The sequence below is a fragment of the Notechis scutatus genome, chromosome 1, assembly GCF_049901735.1.
Source record: "Notechis scutatus isolate UNSWTSFEM ecotype Mainland chromosome 1, rNotScu1.2, whole genome shotgun sequence".
Lineage (NCBI taxonomy): Eukaryota > Metazoa > Chordata > Lepidosauria > Squamata > Elapidae > Notechis > Notechis scutatus.
The window spans coordinates 119,647,421-119,663,317 of record NC_142009.1 but is presented as its reverse complement, the minus strand read 5'-3'; the positions used below and the strand labels follow the sequence as shown (position 1 = coordinate 119,663,317).

Genomic DNA, 15,897 nt, shown 5'->3' with positions numbered 1-15,897 from the left:
CATTTGTTCATTCATTCATTGTTCAAGAAATTGATAAGCTGGTACGGTCCTTATCTTCAGTCTAAATTGATATAGCTCACACTTGAGTGTTGTTTTTTACAGAATTATCAGAACTTCAGTGTGACTAAGAAACAATGAGTATTGTTTGGGACTATGTAACTAAAGAAAATAGAGGAGTAGTAATTAAAATGAAGTCTCCTCCAAGCTGAACTCAACTTTTGTGACTTCCCATGTAGAAATTAGTAAATCGTATTTGCTAAACGTTCTGAGTTGCATAGGTTACCGTAGGATACAAATCCCACTTAGCCCATGAAAATGTAACTGATGAGGCCACTGAAGAAAATAATCAGAATCATCCTACTTAATGAAATCCTCAGAAAAATACCATTTTGAAGCCCATCCCAATTAGCCTGCATTAGTTCTTCATAGCATTCTTCAAAGCAGTCAGAACATAGTAATGTATGCCTAGCACAGCCTATCAAAGATACTTAAAAAGAATAATGGTTTAAAACCAATTGTCAGAATTTATCGATATTCTTCAAACAATATTTGATACATTGAAGAAAAGGCCAAGGTGTTTTCTGATTTTTATTTTTGCTTTTGGGGCCTTCACTTGTTTAGTGATTCTAAGCCAGTGGCCAGCCAGGTGAGCAACAGCTCCATTCTGAAAAATAAACTTGGAAATCATTATTGACCATGGCTACTATCTAAATTTTCTCTTCCTTTGGTGTTAGGAGGGTTTGAGAGGTTCCCTATACAGGTGAAACTCGGAAAATTAGAATATCGTGCAAAAGTTCATTTATTTCAGTAATGCAACTTAAAAGGTGAAACTAATATATGAGATAGACTCATTACATGCAAAGCAAGATAGTTCAAGCCGTGATGTGTCATAATTGAGATTATGGCTTACAGCTCATGAAAACCCCAAATCCACAATCTCAGAAAATTAGAATATTGTGAAAAGGTTCAATATTCTAGGCTCAAAGTGTCCCACTCTAATCAGCTAATTAAGCCATAACACCTGCAAAGGGTTCCTGAGCCTTTAAATGGTCTCTCAGTCTGGTTCAGTAGGAATCACAATCATGGGAAAGACTGCTGACCTGACAGTTGTGCAGAAACTCTATAAGGAGGGAAAGCCTCAAAAGGTAATTGCCAAAGAAGTTGGATGTTCCCAAAGTGCTGTATCAAAGCACATTAATAGAAAGTTATGCGGAAGGGAAAAGTGTGGAAGAAAAAGGTGCACAAGCAGCAGGGATGACCGCAGCCTGGAGAGGACTGTCAGGAAAAGGCCATTCAAAAGTGTTGGGGACTTTCACAAGGAGTGGACTGAGGCTGGAGTCAGTGCATCAAGAGCCACCACACACAGACGGATCCTGGACATGGGCTTCAAATGTCGTATTCCTCTTGTCAAGCCGCTCCTGAACAACAAACGTCAGAAGCGTCTTACCTGGGCTAAAGAAAAACAGACCTGGTCTGTAGCTCAGTGGTCCAAAGTCCCCTTTTCTGATGAGAGCAACTTTTGCATCTCATTTGGAAACCAAAGTCTGGAGGAAGAATGGAGAGGCACACACTGCAAGATGCTTGAAGTCCAGTGTGAAGTTTCCACAGTCTGTGTTGATTTGGGGAGCCATGTCATCTGCTGGTGTTGGTCCACTGTACTTCATTAAGTCCAGGGTCAACACAGCCGTCTACCAGATTTTGGAGCACTACATGCTTCCTTCCGCAGATGAGCTTTATGGGGATGCTGACTGCATTTTCCAGAAGGACTTGGCTCCTGCCCACACTGCCAAAAGCTCCAAAACCTGGTTCAATGACAGTGGGATTATTGTGCTTAATTGGCCAGCAAACTTGCCTGACCTGAACCCCATAGAGAATCTATGGGGCATTGCCAAGAGAAAGATGAGAGACATGAGACCGAACAATGCAGAAGAGCTAAAGGCCGCTATTGAAGCATCCTGGTCTTCCATAACACCTCAGCAGTGCCACAGGCTGATAGCTTCCATGCCACACCACATTGAGGCAGTAATTGCTGCAAAAGGGGCCCAAACCAAGTACATATGCATGCTTACACTTTTCAGAGGTCTGATATTGTTCTATGTACAATCCTTGTTTTATTGATTGCATGTAATATTCTAATTTTCTGAGATTGTGGATTTGGGGTTTTCATGAGCTGTAAGCCATAATCATCTCAATTATGACACTTCCCGGCTTGAACTACCTTGTTTTGCATGTAAATGACTCTATCTCATATATTAGTTTCACCTTTTAAGTTGCATTACTGAAATAAATGAACTTTTGCACGATATTCTAATTTTTCGAGTTTCACCTATAATTCCTTTGCAGAACCCAAAGCTGGCTCTGTATCAGGATCAATGGGATGTAACCTCATTTCATATTACACAGGTAACTCTTTGAAAGTGTTTTAGAAATGATACTTAATGGATTTAATAATTTAATCTGAGGCCATTTTGGAAAAAAAATTGAAATGACATTTACAAGTCACATTTTTTTCTCACCTATTCAATTTTAAATGTCTCCTTTAAAAGACTTGCAAGCAAAGAAATTGCTCTGCAGTTTTTCACAGATTTTCATTTAAATCTGTACCAGTGTCTATAGTGGTTTTGTTTTTTGGGATTTCCAGGATTGTTTTTGGTTTTTCTTATAATAAAAACAGAAGCTAGCAAAAAAATTGGAAATGATTTATGATTATGCATATGAAGAAAAGTATAAGTCCTGTCAGTTTCTGCAGGCAGCAATTTGAGAAAGGTAGCCACAAGTAAAAATCAAGCCACAAGTAAAAAATCAAGCCACACGTCTGTCCATCATTTAAGAGGATATTTGGTTAGGAATTATGACATGGGTTTCTTTTACAGAACTACCATATTCTTTCTGTGGGAGGTACAGACAGGTTCATTTTGTGCTCTTGCCTGAAGGTGAAGGGCAACAGGATGGGGAAGGCTTCTCTAATTTGCAAGTGCTAATTTACATAATTCTTTTCATTGAAGTTGAAGAGTCAATTGGCATTGTGAATGTTGCAGATGAGGGCTGTCAAACTCGCAGCCCACAGGCCAGATACGTCACATGATGGTCACGCCCATGCCTGGTTTAACAAATGGGGGGAAAAGTCATGATACATCACGTGACAATGTCATGACGACACGAGTTTGACGGCTCTGCTGCAGATGGTGCTGCAGCTTAGAGGTATGTCTTCTTCAATAACTTATCTATTCTCACAGAAACACAAACAAGGGATTTAAAATACCAGGCTGGAGATGAACAGTGAACTACATTTATGATAACAAATGATAAACCAATGTCTTGCAGTGCCTTTGAACCGAAGGACTAGATTCTGCAGGCTTTTTCAATGTACTAGTAAAGACCACTCAAGATAACTGGGGTTCTGAAACTTGTTGAATGCTACTGCTCCATCCTTAAACATTAATAATGCAATAATGTATACAGCAGTATTAAGGAATCTAATACTTAACTATTAGATTCACAAATCACTCCTTCCAAAATAATACATCTGCTTGCAATAAATTGAATGTAAAAGGAAAAAAGGTGAGAAATTTAAATAGCAAATTCTTAAATAAAATAATGGGAACAATGCAGCAAACAGGGCTAGACATAATGAGCTGACGAGTTGATTTCCAAAATTAAGAGATAATGAAAAGAAAGGCCAACAATAGAAGAACAGATACTGGGTAAAATATTGTGTATTACTCTATAGAACTATGAGCTAATTTGCTGCCTTCCCATGGATAAAACAGCAAGAGCAAATTTGTTCCTTGCCACATGGTGTTAATTAGAAGCATTACTTCCCCAACATATAAGAACAATATATACTTACACAATACAAATCAAGAGCTCCATCCAAATCATTATCTCTTTTCATGTACAAAAAGGTCAGAGCAGTGCAATGACAAATTTGGCAATCCAACATTTTCAAGGAAAAATGAGATGGTTGGAGAACAGCTGAAATAGCAAAATGTCCTTGTTTTGCCACTACTTCTCCAACCCTAGAAAAGGTTTTGCCAGGTGTATGTTTAAGTAGTAAAGTGATAAGAAGAAGGCATTACATATGAAGTAGATGAGAAAGTATATTTAATTTGTATGATTAAAAGGAGGGGCGGGGCGAGAAATCTATTGTACAGTGTTTCCAAATGGTTAATCCAACGTGCTGACTGAGACTCAGTCTGTGTGGGAGCCCAAGCAGGAAAGTTTTGAGTGTCCCAAGGGACCCTGGTGTTGCTCCAAAAACAGGAGCCAGGCTTGCTCATTCCTTGCTCTGTCCCAAATGAACTGACTCACTGAGAAGAGGACTTCCCTTCCCCTTCCCTTCCAAACAAAACACACAGGCAGCCAGATTTTTGTTGGAGTGCTTTATTTTATAAATGCTTCAAAATAATACTTAAAAAAAAAAAAGCAGACACATGTATCTTGTATATATATTTGCAGTACAAAGCAGAGCAATTAAGCATTGAGAGGGTGTGGACAAGTGCTTCGGGGCTTCTCCTACTACTAAGGAGAAGTTTCAAGTTGGCACAGGAATCTTCCCTCTCTAATCACCCTTCAAAAGAAAGGTGGAGAGAAAAGGAACAGCAGTGGAGGGCCAAGATCACAATGGAGATCGAGTGTGGACAGCACACCAGAAAGACAACAAAACAAAGGAAAGAGAAGAGCAACTCTGCTGAAGTTGCTCTATAGAAATAAACGAACTACGGAAAGAAAGAGAACAGAAAGGAGAGAGGATGATATGAAACAAGTCACCCCCAGAGAGCAACTGTTGCTTTGTTTAATTCTGCACCATTACTTTCATGGAATAAAAAGGACAGAGTTATTTACCTTGAGCCTCAATTGAACGAAGGAGGAGAATGGCACATAGGACAGCTACAGCTGTTGCACAGAGCCTTATCTTCATGGCTGCTGCTGTATATCACAACCACATGAATAATTCTAAAAAAGGAAAAGAAAAAATAAGAGACTTAGTACAGTGGGGGTTTTTTCCTAAGCAGGCGGAGTGGAGAAGGGAGAAAATCATATAGCAAGGAGGGACAGAAAGTTCAAGATCAGCTTTCACCAATTTGTGCACTCCAGTTTGGTAGGAACTTCCTTCGTTCCCCTTACTCTACTCAGGTCTGTCAGAATAGAAAAGAATGTTTTACATCACTTTCTCCACCATAATCAACTTTCCTTTCCAGCAAAAAAAACCCTTCCTTTCCCCCTCTTCTTGCACCAAGTCAGAATTTTTCGATGAAGAACTTTCCCACTCTCTCCAAACTCCAAAACTCATCGCTGCTTGCTGTTCCAGATCTAGGAATAAATTGACAAATATATAGATACACAGATAGCTCTTTCTCACCAACCATCCATTCAGCAACTGTTCAGTTACAACAGTGCTGAAAAAGATCAACCAGACAATATCCCTGCAATCACATGATTTGGGTGTTTGGCAACCGTTGTACTCTATCTATCTACCTTCCTACCTACCTACCTGATCATGTTTTTTGATTGCCCATCTCCCTCTCCCATTTATGATGGTCTCGGCTTCCCAGTCATATGATCAGGATCTGTGATCTTCACAGCCAGCTTCCTACAAGCGAAGTCAGTGGGGAAACCAGCACGAAGTCACAAGTCATGATCATGTGACATGTTGCTTGGCAATCATGGATGGTTTGGAGGATGAGTTAACAAACATCTGTAAATGACACTGTAAGTTGGTGCATTCGCGTCACATTTCACTTTACAACTGTGTTGCTTAGCAATGAAGTTGCCAATTCCAACTGCAGTCAGTAAGTGGACTTCTTCAGAAGAAATGATGAACTGAAAACAGTTTCATTAAAAGCAGAGCCAATAATCACAAAGGAATAAAGAGCCAGTGAGTAGACTGGCTTTTTGGATTTCCTCTCCAGACAAGAGAACCTTGGATTGCCCACAAGCACCCCAGACAGCTACTCCTCATGAGGAGACCACAAGATAGAGATATCTAGCCTCTAAAAGGACATTGGATTTACATATTTCCTTTTCTAATCACTTTCAGAAATTGGTTGTTAACTGTTTTTTAGCTATTAGGAAACTTTGAATCAAGAATGTAAATTCTGGGTGAGCAGGTTTTCTTTCAGCAAAAGAAGTTTTAAATATGAGTTTAATTGACTTGAAAAAACTTTTTTGGAACAAAAAGCAAAATGGTGATTAGAATTTTGATTTAAGAAGTTACAAATGGACTAAGAGTATGAATGGATTTGAAATAAAATTTGATAATTATTATAAGAATCCTTCCTATGTAAAAATGCTTTTGTTTTTAATATTTTTTAAAAAAATGATAGGATGGGATTTGAAAAGTTAAGAGAAAACTAGAGGGAATTAAAGATTACAATTAAAGGAGAAGAACATTTAACTTTATAACTAGTAGATTTGACTTACTAAATACAGTATGGAGCAAAATAACATTGGATGATATTTTTGAACAATGGACTGAGAAGTTAATTTTAAGAGTATCTGCCTTTATGGACAGATTCTGTTTCAAAAAATATCACAGAAGAGGAACAAGGATTACTGGATAAAATCTGAGAGGGATCTGAAAATGGATTTTAAACCAAAATGATTACAATAATGATAAAGAAAAATATATTACACTGGGCATACATAAGAAACCAATATCTGATAACTTAATAATTAGAAGGGATAAACAACTAACAACCCAAGACAGTGACCTGGATAATCTTCCTATACTGGATTTATAAAAGGGGTGTGTTAAATGTTTACTTTAAACTTTTTTGAACTTTGTGAGAAGGTGAAAAGAAAATGGAAAAAAAACAGTTCTAGAACATTATTTAAATCGGCTAAAGATCAAGATTATTAAAAAAATAAAAAGGAGGAATGTAAAGTTGGTTTATTTGATCAAGATAAAATGAATTGTTATCTCTGGTAACACTTAATGGAATTTTGCTGACATCGGGACTGAAATGATGAAGCTTGAAGAAGTGCTTATAGATAAGAGATGGGATATGGGAAAAATATCATTTGTTTTATTTTAAGAGAAGATGATATGTATTGTTTATACTTGTGATGAAGAGGGAAGTCATTTCATATATTTCTTTTCTTTTCTTTACTATATACAGTATTTATTTTTATTTTCTGCATCTATTTTTTCTTTTTACCCTTTTATCTTTTGAGTTGGTAGTAGTTTTCTGTCACTGTAATTGTAAGTTTCAATGAAAATCATTAGTAAACCAATTGCTGTCAGTAAGTGAGGAATACCTGTGCTATAATGAGCTTTATGGAGTAAGATAATGGCAGCAAAGCAATGCAGTTATAGGAGTCTTTTAAATTAATGCGTAATTCACCATGTGTTTCTTTAAATATCATCACCAGTTAATGAAGGAAACAAATCAGTCCACAGTTGCCTATCTTAAATGTTGTTCCAAGATGCCTTGCATAACTAGCTTCAGTGTGTGGCCGATTGTACAATGAGTAGCCTCACCCTTCAAAATTGCCTGGCAAATCTCCTATCTTCTCCTAAGTGCACTGAGCTAATATATACAACATTCTGAAATTGCAGTAAACGGGCAGAGGCCTCCATCCTCTCCATGAAGAGACATCATCCTCTTCTTTTTCCAGGAGTGGATAGAATCTCTGCCCACTAACTGTAATCCTGGAGAATCCTCAAATCCATACAGTTCTATTTCAATAAATACATAGAATATTAAAAAATAAGAACAGGCATTACATATTACCCTGGAACAAATTACTTACAAATGTAATTCAGTCCAAAATTAGCCATGCCAATCATTAACCAGGACTTCACATGACTGACTCGGTTTTTCAAAGTTTTTTCTGACAGTTGTAAAGCAAACACTGTGGTCATTAAACCTACTGTTTGCAATAGGCATTTTTTTGCAGGAAATCAGAAATAAACAATCAATGTCAATTGGGAAGGGAGGGACATAAATCATGGTCACATAAATGTGCCAAACCGCAAATGGCCATAAATGCAGGCCAGTTGCCAAGTGCCAAAAAATGTGACCACATTATTGTGAAGGGGTGGGCAAACATCCAGGTTGCAATCACCTTTTTGAATCCAGGTTGCAATTACTTTTGTAACTTTGAACAATTGGTAAGTGACTGGTCTTATTAAGCATGGACTAATCATAATCTATAATAAAACTGGCAACTCTCTTTCCTGCATGACCATCGGTATTTTTTTTTAAAGTTCTAGTGCATTTAAAATTCTGCATTTTACACGTGCACAGCGATAGTAGAAGAATGATGAACAGTTCAAGCAGAAAGGGAAGGCATATCTCCCTCTTTGTGCTCCTGTCCACCATGCTACCCTTGAGAAAATACAGGCATGAGCTCCAGGGATGGTAATGATGAAGATCCTTTGCAAGAGAAAAGCTTCTGGTGCTGTGGTTCGCGACCCCTTTGGGGGCCGGACGACCCTTTCACAGGGGTCGCCTAAGACCATTGGAAAACACATATTTTCGATGGTCTTAGGAACTGAGCCATAATTTTATGGTTGGGGTCACCACAACGTGAGGAACTGTATTAAAGGGTCACGGCATTAGGAAGGTTGAGAACCACTGTTCTAGTGCCTCTTTCAACTGGGAGTTGACTTCTTTTTCACAACTGTTAAAGCAGTTAGTTAAGGATAACCTTTGAAAGACTGACAGTAGTTTGGAAAGGGTAATAGAAATTGCTCACCCTTCTTGCTACTCTTCTGCCTCTTTACTCCCACTCCTCCCTGCTTCCTAAAATCTGAAACAAATTATACACAAGGGGATGTAACATATCCTTGAAACCTGACACCGACACTGAACAGCCCCAGACTCAACCAGATCATTTTCTTCACATACACCCAGAGAAAGAACAACTCCAAAATAAAAGATGAATGGTGGGGAGGAGGCAGCCCATTACATCATCAGGCCAGAAATATGCCATAGCCTGTAAACCTTTAAACTGACATCTCTTCTGAAGTCAGCAATCCTTCTAATTATTTTTTAGCTGTCTGACAGAACAATCTATTGGTAATGCTAAGGCACTAAATTTCAAGTGAGCTCTAGAACAACCTTCTAGAATACTGCATCTTTAGAAATCTCAAAATATATCTTTTACTAATAAATGTAATAGGGTTTGAGGGCTTTATAGATATGGATCAAAGTATACGCCTGGGTTCTATTAAAACATCCTAACATAAAGGAAAAACAAGATGGATACTTAAGGCATTGTTTCTTTAATTCAGTCATGGGGGAAAAATAACGTTCACAACTAGAAAACATATGCCAATGTGTGAGATTTACATAATTTAACCCAAGTTGTAGAATTCAGTATTATGAACTTAAATAGTTTGCACTGTGAATTAAGATTTTTAAATCTTCTACTCTTTTTACGGACACTCCATTTTTAACCATTGTCTGATCTAGATTAAATAGCAATCAATACTTGTCAAAAATTAGTAGAGTAGAAAAGGCAAATTTGGCGCATCAGAGAGATTTAGTAATTCTAATTGCGACAGCTATCTAGGTGAGTTTTTAAAAATATACTTCTGCTCAACAGTCTTGGGCTACAATCTAACATAGATTTGGACAGCCTTAATTTGTATGACTAGATTATGAATGCTTATTGGAGAGTAAGTTCCATACGTATCAACGGATTTTATTTCTGAAAAATTAATAGGCTAATGTAGTTAGCTTTTCCCCAAGATTGTGACCTTCCTTTTTGACAATGATTCAAGTATTTTTGACAAGGATAGTCAAATCTAATGAATGTTAATTATTGTTGAGTACTGGGTGAGCTTCAGACTGTGTTCTATCTCAAAAGATAGAAATAGTAGCGCCATTTGGATGTAAATATTACCTAGTTAAGTGTGTTTATTTGGGGTGCCTTCGATCAGTGTTGGCTCTGGGCAACTACCTGGACAAGTCCCTGCACTTTTTTTGGCAAGATTTCAGAAGTGTTTGCCCTTGCCTGCTTCTTATAACTGAGAAAGGGGGACTGGCCCAAAATCACACAGCTGATTTTTTACACCTGTCAGAACTAGAATTCAGAGTCTCTTGATTTCAAGCTTGACACAATAACCACAGCACAAAATTGGCTCTTTAAACTGAAGCTGAGACTTTCATATTGTTAATTTAGGAAATTAACCTGTGTTCTAGAATTTAATTGATTTTTTTTAACATTCTCTGGCTTGTGCTCTTATTCATTAAGCAGTACACATATTAATCATCAGACCAATACCACACCCAAACTACCCAAAGCCAAGCAGTTGGCATAAATCATTTAGCGATTACCACTTGAAGGGAAGAAATAGCTTCATGCTGTATAAAGAAAATTGAAGAAGAATGAAAAAACAGCATTATATTAAATCGCCCAACCAAACTGGCACAATTCACCAATACTTTGCTGGATCCGAGCCAAGAGCTGACATTCCAAAGAGGAAGCAGACACACATCATCTTTTTAAGTGCCAAGATGAAATGCTCTGTCAACAGTTCCATTTCCATATTACACGCACACATTTCTAAGGATAATATATAATGACTTTGGTACAAAACCAGACGATCAGCCAGTTTACTATTTTGGATCCATCACTATCACTTATGCACACAAAAAGACAGAGACAGACAGACACACATGCCGAGACGCTCGCACACTTAAACAGCGGGCGGAAAAATCGACTTCGCATTTTTGCTTAAAAAATACATTTAAAGGAAAGGAGAATCTACGCGTCTGACGAAGACGTGTTTCCAGGCTTCGAGCGCCCTCTCTCGGACAAACCCTTCGCAAAGACCAAACAAAACCAAGGAAGAAAGACGCTGAAGAATACTTTAATTTTTTCTCCCGGTTACTTTCCTCCTGGACCTTTCACCCACAGAGTATATACACCTCTACCTCGTACCCAAACAACGGATTTTTTTTTAAATGCTTCTGCTTTCCGTTGCAAATTTTTTTGAATGATCTTTCTTTTGGAAACGGGGACGGCATAGTTCTGGTTTCGCAGCGCCACTCAAACAAAAGCAGACCTCGCTGGTTGATCAACGCATTTTGGGGGCAATAAAAACTGCGTCAATAAACATACATGGCATAAAATCCAAAGCCAAATACAATAAACGTGCTACTTTGCTCCAAAGCCAAACGACTGGGCACCACGAGAAATTTACATATAAGGAGCTGTTGCACCGCTCGGGGGGCGGGAGGGGGTGGGGGGAGGACCGAGCGAGAGGCAAGAGAAATCAGCAGCTCTTTAGGAAATACAGCGCGGAGAAGAAAATTGAATTTACAGGAAAATAATTACTGCCGCACAACACACACCAACCGGTCAAACGAATAAAACGAAGTAGAGGAAAGTGACATCATATCTGAACTCTCTCTCTGGAAATGAATTAATCCAGAGCTTCTGCATGAAATTACAGGCAATCGCCAAAGGAGACTTAGGCAGCACCAGCGGGAGAAAGCAACCCGTTCGAGGCAGACTTCTCAAAAAGCCAAACGGAGAAGACGGCGGGAGTCTTTGGGAGAAAACACCTCACACGGGAAGACACCCGCCTTTATTCTCGCCACCCGTTCCTGATATAGTCCGCGGCTCTTGCGGGGGTGGGGGGTGGAAAGCAAAGGCAATAAAATGCCTATGACTCCCCCGGGTTGTTCGGTCCGAACGCGCTCCTCAAACAGACACCAGCAATGCACTTGGCGCGCCTTAACCTGAAATGCCGGATTCCCATTTCTAAAACGAACGTCAACCGCAGGAGACCCGCAAGCGGGCAAATCTTCCTCACGCGTAGGCTCGACCCGTTTGCAAATCTCGACCGCACGCGCCAAGCGTGTGTGTAGGCGCGCGTGGGTCGCGTCCACACGCCCTAGCAGGTTTGCTTGGGGCTGCCCAGAAGGGACTTGCCAGCGGATGGAGAGACGGCATTCCCCGACTCCGCCGGGCGCACAGACCTTATAAGAAGGCGGCGATGGCACTAAGCAGGGATGGATGGCAGCTGCCCGAGGAGGAGCTCTGCAACTGCCGCTTTTGGAGAGGCCAGGAACCAGGAGAGTTCCAAGCACCTTGGGCTAAGGCGCGGCCAGTAGTAGCAGCAGCAGCGGTAGCGGCTGTGGTTGAGAGGAGCCGCCTCGCTCGGTCGGCTTGGCGAGGCTGCGGCTGCGATGGGGTCGCTCCGTCAGAGAAGCCTTGCCTTCACCAAGTGGGAAGAGCCTCTCCCCAATCTTGCTACTTAATAGAGGGCTGTTCCCAAGTCTCCGCGGTTACGAAACGGCGGGAAAGGTGGATCGGTGCCATGGGATGATCTATGACTGTGCTCTCTCTTCGCTCCTTTCCAGCGGGGCTAAGGGAAGCGCCGGTCTTCGCCTTCTGGAAAGTTGCGCATACCTCTCCGCATTCCTGAGGCATGAGGAGGCCCGCTCGAGCGCAGGAATTGCCTGGCCCGCCATGGAAGGTCGAGCTGGCGGGGGCGGGGGGGCCGCAGAGAGAGAGAGAGAGGAATGAGCGCGGAGAGGGGGGCAGCGTCTGGCCAGCCAAAAACACACGTAGCCCTCTGGCTCTTCTCTGCTCCCGAGCCAAGCGGCAGCCGGCGCGGCAGTCCCTTGGCCGAGACCGTTGCCAGACAGACAGGGAGCCCCAAGGCGAAGATGTTTCGGTGGTACCCAGGACGGCGTGTGCCTCTGAGGGCCGTTGGGTTTCTGCTGGGAAAGCCTCCGGGTTGTTTTTTTTTGTTTTTTGTTTTGCTGGACAAATACTCGATTGGGGGATAGCTCAAATGGCGCCTTTTAAGGCAAAAAAAAAAAAAAAACCTAGTTTGAAACATTTTTCCGAAATCGGAACCCATAATCACGCGCGCACGCTTTCTGCAAACTCCAAAATCTTACTGGCGATTCGGAAATTAAAATCCATGGGGGGGGACGGGGGGACGAAGCTAATGTTCCATCTTTGCCTTGATACTGAAAAGAGCCCCCAAATGATACAAGGCATGGTAGAAATCCTTCGATGAGCAATTAAACGCCCAGAAGACCTAGTAACTAGGAAACGTGGCTTTCCTGTTCTTGGGATTTCATCTTTCCCTCCTTCCCATCCTTTGCCCCCCCCACACACACACTGGAATTTCTATCCGGTTCCCACACCACCCACTCATGTCTAGGCGCAAACGCCACTAACACGCTTTCTTCCAACTTTTTACTCAAGAGTACAGATTCCCGCACGTTTACAAAGAACGGAGGTGAGATCTCGGATCAAATCCTCAGGGAGGTTCATTGAAGGGCATGGGATGGGAGGTGGTGGGAAGACAACAGCCATAGCCGGCGCATTTGATTTTACAGGGAGAGTCTGGACTCTGGACCAAGGTAGGCCGCGAGGTGGTTCCCGTGCCCGCCGCGCATATCCTCCTCGTCAGCACGTGGCTCGAAGAGGAATTAAGCGGGAAAAGCAGAGGCCGGTGCTTGAGAGACGGAAAAACTTTTCCAGATTTACGGTTCAGCTCGATGGCCGCATCGATTGCCGTTGGTTGCCAATACGCGCGAAATTTATTTATCAGAAAAGACTAATAAAAAAAAGTCGTATCATGTGGAAGCAATCGATTCGGAAATTCTATTGGTTACAATAAGTGCGCTGCATAACGGGACTGCGGTCTTTGCCTAAGGAAATGCAAAGACGTGCAAATCTAACGCAGGCTTAAGAGTTCTCGGCAGCGTCCAAAGGTCGGTATATATATATGCGTTTCCTGTCAATGCACCCAGTACTGTCGCACCCATGCAAGAAAAGTATCTCTTTTCAATTCACTCCCGTCCCGTTGACAGTTAATACTAGTACTAACGCAAACACAAGTGGGAAACACTAGTACCGACTCCCCAAAAGTACTACTAAGCAGCCACGGAAGACAACGAGATGCGAAAGAAAAGCCCAGCCGTTCGATGTATTTGAAAAGCACTCCGCCCTGGTAGAATTGCCTCCAGCACCAATAGGGGCCTTTGAAAGAGTCGAGGTGGAATACCTGGATGTAGAGATTCCTCTTCCCCACTTTTAAGCGGTTTTACTCAAACTGTTAACTGCCGCTGCACTTGGATTGCAACTCTTGGAATTCCTAATCGTGCTAAGGAGTTGCAGTTCAATGCACAGGGAAAGGTGGTTCTGAGGTTGCCTGGAAGTGTTGATGCTAAAGCGTTTTGGCAATCCAGTCACAACAATACCTCCTAATTTAGCTGGACTTACTTATTTCTTGCTAAGATACGACACAGCATCCTAGTAGAGGGCGATGGTCATTGCAAAGGAATGTCACTAAGGGCGTTTGGACAGAGAGGCACTCATATAACGAGTAGCCCCAATTCATTACATTTTGAAGCAAGACAAGACACACGGCCAATATCAAATCACAACGTGTTTTTTTTTTAAAGGTTGGACAACCATTTTTTTTTCCGGGATAGCGTAAGTACTTCTCTGCCTTGAGCAGGGGGTTGGACTAGAAGACCTCCAAGGTCCCTTCCCGCACTATATGATTCTATGAACACTTAGACAAACTGCAGGACTACGTTCAAGAACAATCAATCGGCGGGTAATCGCCATCGCTAATCCCCCGTGCAAAAACATCACGATTAAAGCATTTAGCCGTTCTGGTTCGAATTACGGTTAGAGCAATTGGGGTTTGCGCAATACCTTCGTAGGCACTTCCTAGGTATCGGAACACACACACCCCACCGCACTTCTCCGCCAAGGCTGTGAACGTGTGCGCGCTCACACAATCGGCTTCCACCCAGTCACAAAAAGACGGTACGATGGCCGAGAACAAATCCGACAGTCTGCTACCCCGCCTAGATTGTGGGGAAAGAGGAACATTTCCACGTTCTCCGGTTAGCCAGAAAGAAATGTAGGTGGGGGGACGACACACCAATAATGGCTACCCCTCCATACCACTATCAATCCTTTTTTTTTTTTTAAACCGACCGGGAGATCTGACCATCAACCCCTTACCTCTGCTTCTCCCACCCTCCCATCCCCGGCCGCCTTATCAACAGCGCATTCAACAGCTGGTCTCCAGGAAGTCGGGCGAGTCCTTCAGTCTGGTCCAAAGGCGGCGCGCCCCAAGAGAGCCCTCCCCCCATAGGCGCCCCTCCCTTACCTGCTTGGGATGACAGAACTTCCAAGGCGCGCGGCGAAAATCAGCTGAAGTTCCGTTCTTAATACGGTCCTCGCTCCTTTAACCCCTCCCTCCCCCGGGATAAGAGACTCCCTGCCCGAAGGCTTGGCGGGGATGCGTATCAATCCAGCCACGCAAGGCAAATGAACGCCTGCAGCTAAACCCACAGTGGTTAGGAGAGGGAACGGGGGGCAGAATAGTTTGCAGGGGGGGATGTGTGTGTAAAACGGGTGGGTGGGGATGGAGAGAGGGGTAAAGAAAGAAAAAGCCACCCTCGTCCCTTCACGAGTGGCCCTCTTGCCTAGACATTCACAGAACCGACGTACATGATGGCCCACGCCCCTCCGAGTACTAGATCCTCGGCGCCGCTTCTGGGCTTTAGCTGCGCTGGCACCTGGAGATGGTCAGTCCCAGCCGCGCTCCTGCATCTTCCGAGCGGTGGGCTTATGGGCTTCAGCCTCAGAAACAGCCCGCCCGCAGGAGAACAAAAGGTCCCAGCTTCCCTGCACGGCTATATCCAGGGAACTCTCGTAGCTAAGCACGCGTTTTCTTGCTCCATTCTTCCCACCATTCAGAAGGGTTTCTTTCTAACCCTCCTCTGCGCGACCTTTCCACAAAAGAATTGGAGTAGGAGGGTGTAGGAAATTCGTGCAAGGGTAATTTGTTGTCCAATTGCGCACCCTAGCGCTAATAATTGCTATTGCATTCATCCATTCATTTTTGTGCATTGAATTAGGAAATTGAAATAATAATAACAACAATCGTACATT

At 42.3% G+C, this 15,897-nt stretch overlaps 1 protein-coding gene across 7 annotated transcripts in view; it reads right to left on the bottom strand.

The window, feature by feature from the left end:
• Positions 1 to 15,652, bottom strand: part of COL12A1 (collagen type XII alpha 1 chain) — a 133,524-nt gene extending 117,872 nt beyond the window's left edge. For 2 of the 7 annotated variants that reach the window (XM_087944546.1, XM_026665200.2), the window contains exons 1-2: positions 11,940 to 12,192; positions 4,846 to 4,956 (exon numbers count right to left, since the gene is read on the bottom strand). In XM_087944546.1, the coding sequence (XP_087800672.1) occupies positions 4,846 to 4,921 (76 nt within the window). In that variant the 5' untranslated portion in view covers positions 4,922 to 4,956; positions 11,940 to 12,192. Of the gene's footprint in view, positions 1 to 4,845; positions 4,957 to 11,939; positions 12,193 to 15,109; positions 15,133 to 15,453 lie in introns of those variants that run through there. The other 5 variants (XM_087944529.1, XM_087944559.1, XM_087944536.1 and 2 more) reach the window with 5 other exon arrangements.
• Between the last annotated feature and the right edge of the window lie 245 nt (positions 15,653 to 15,897).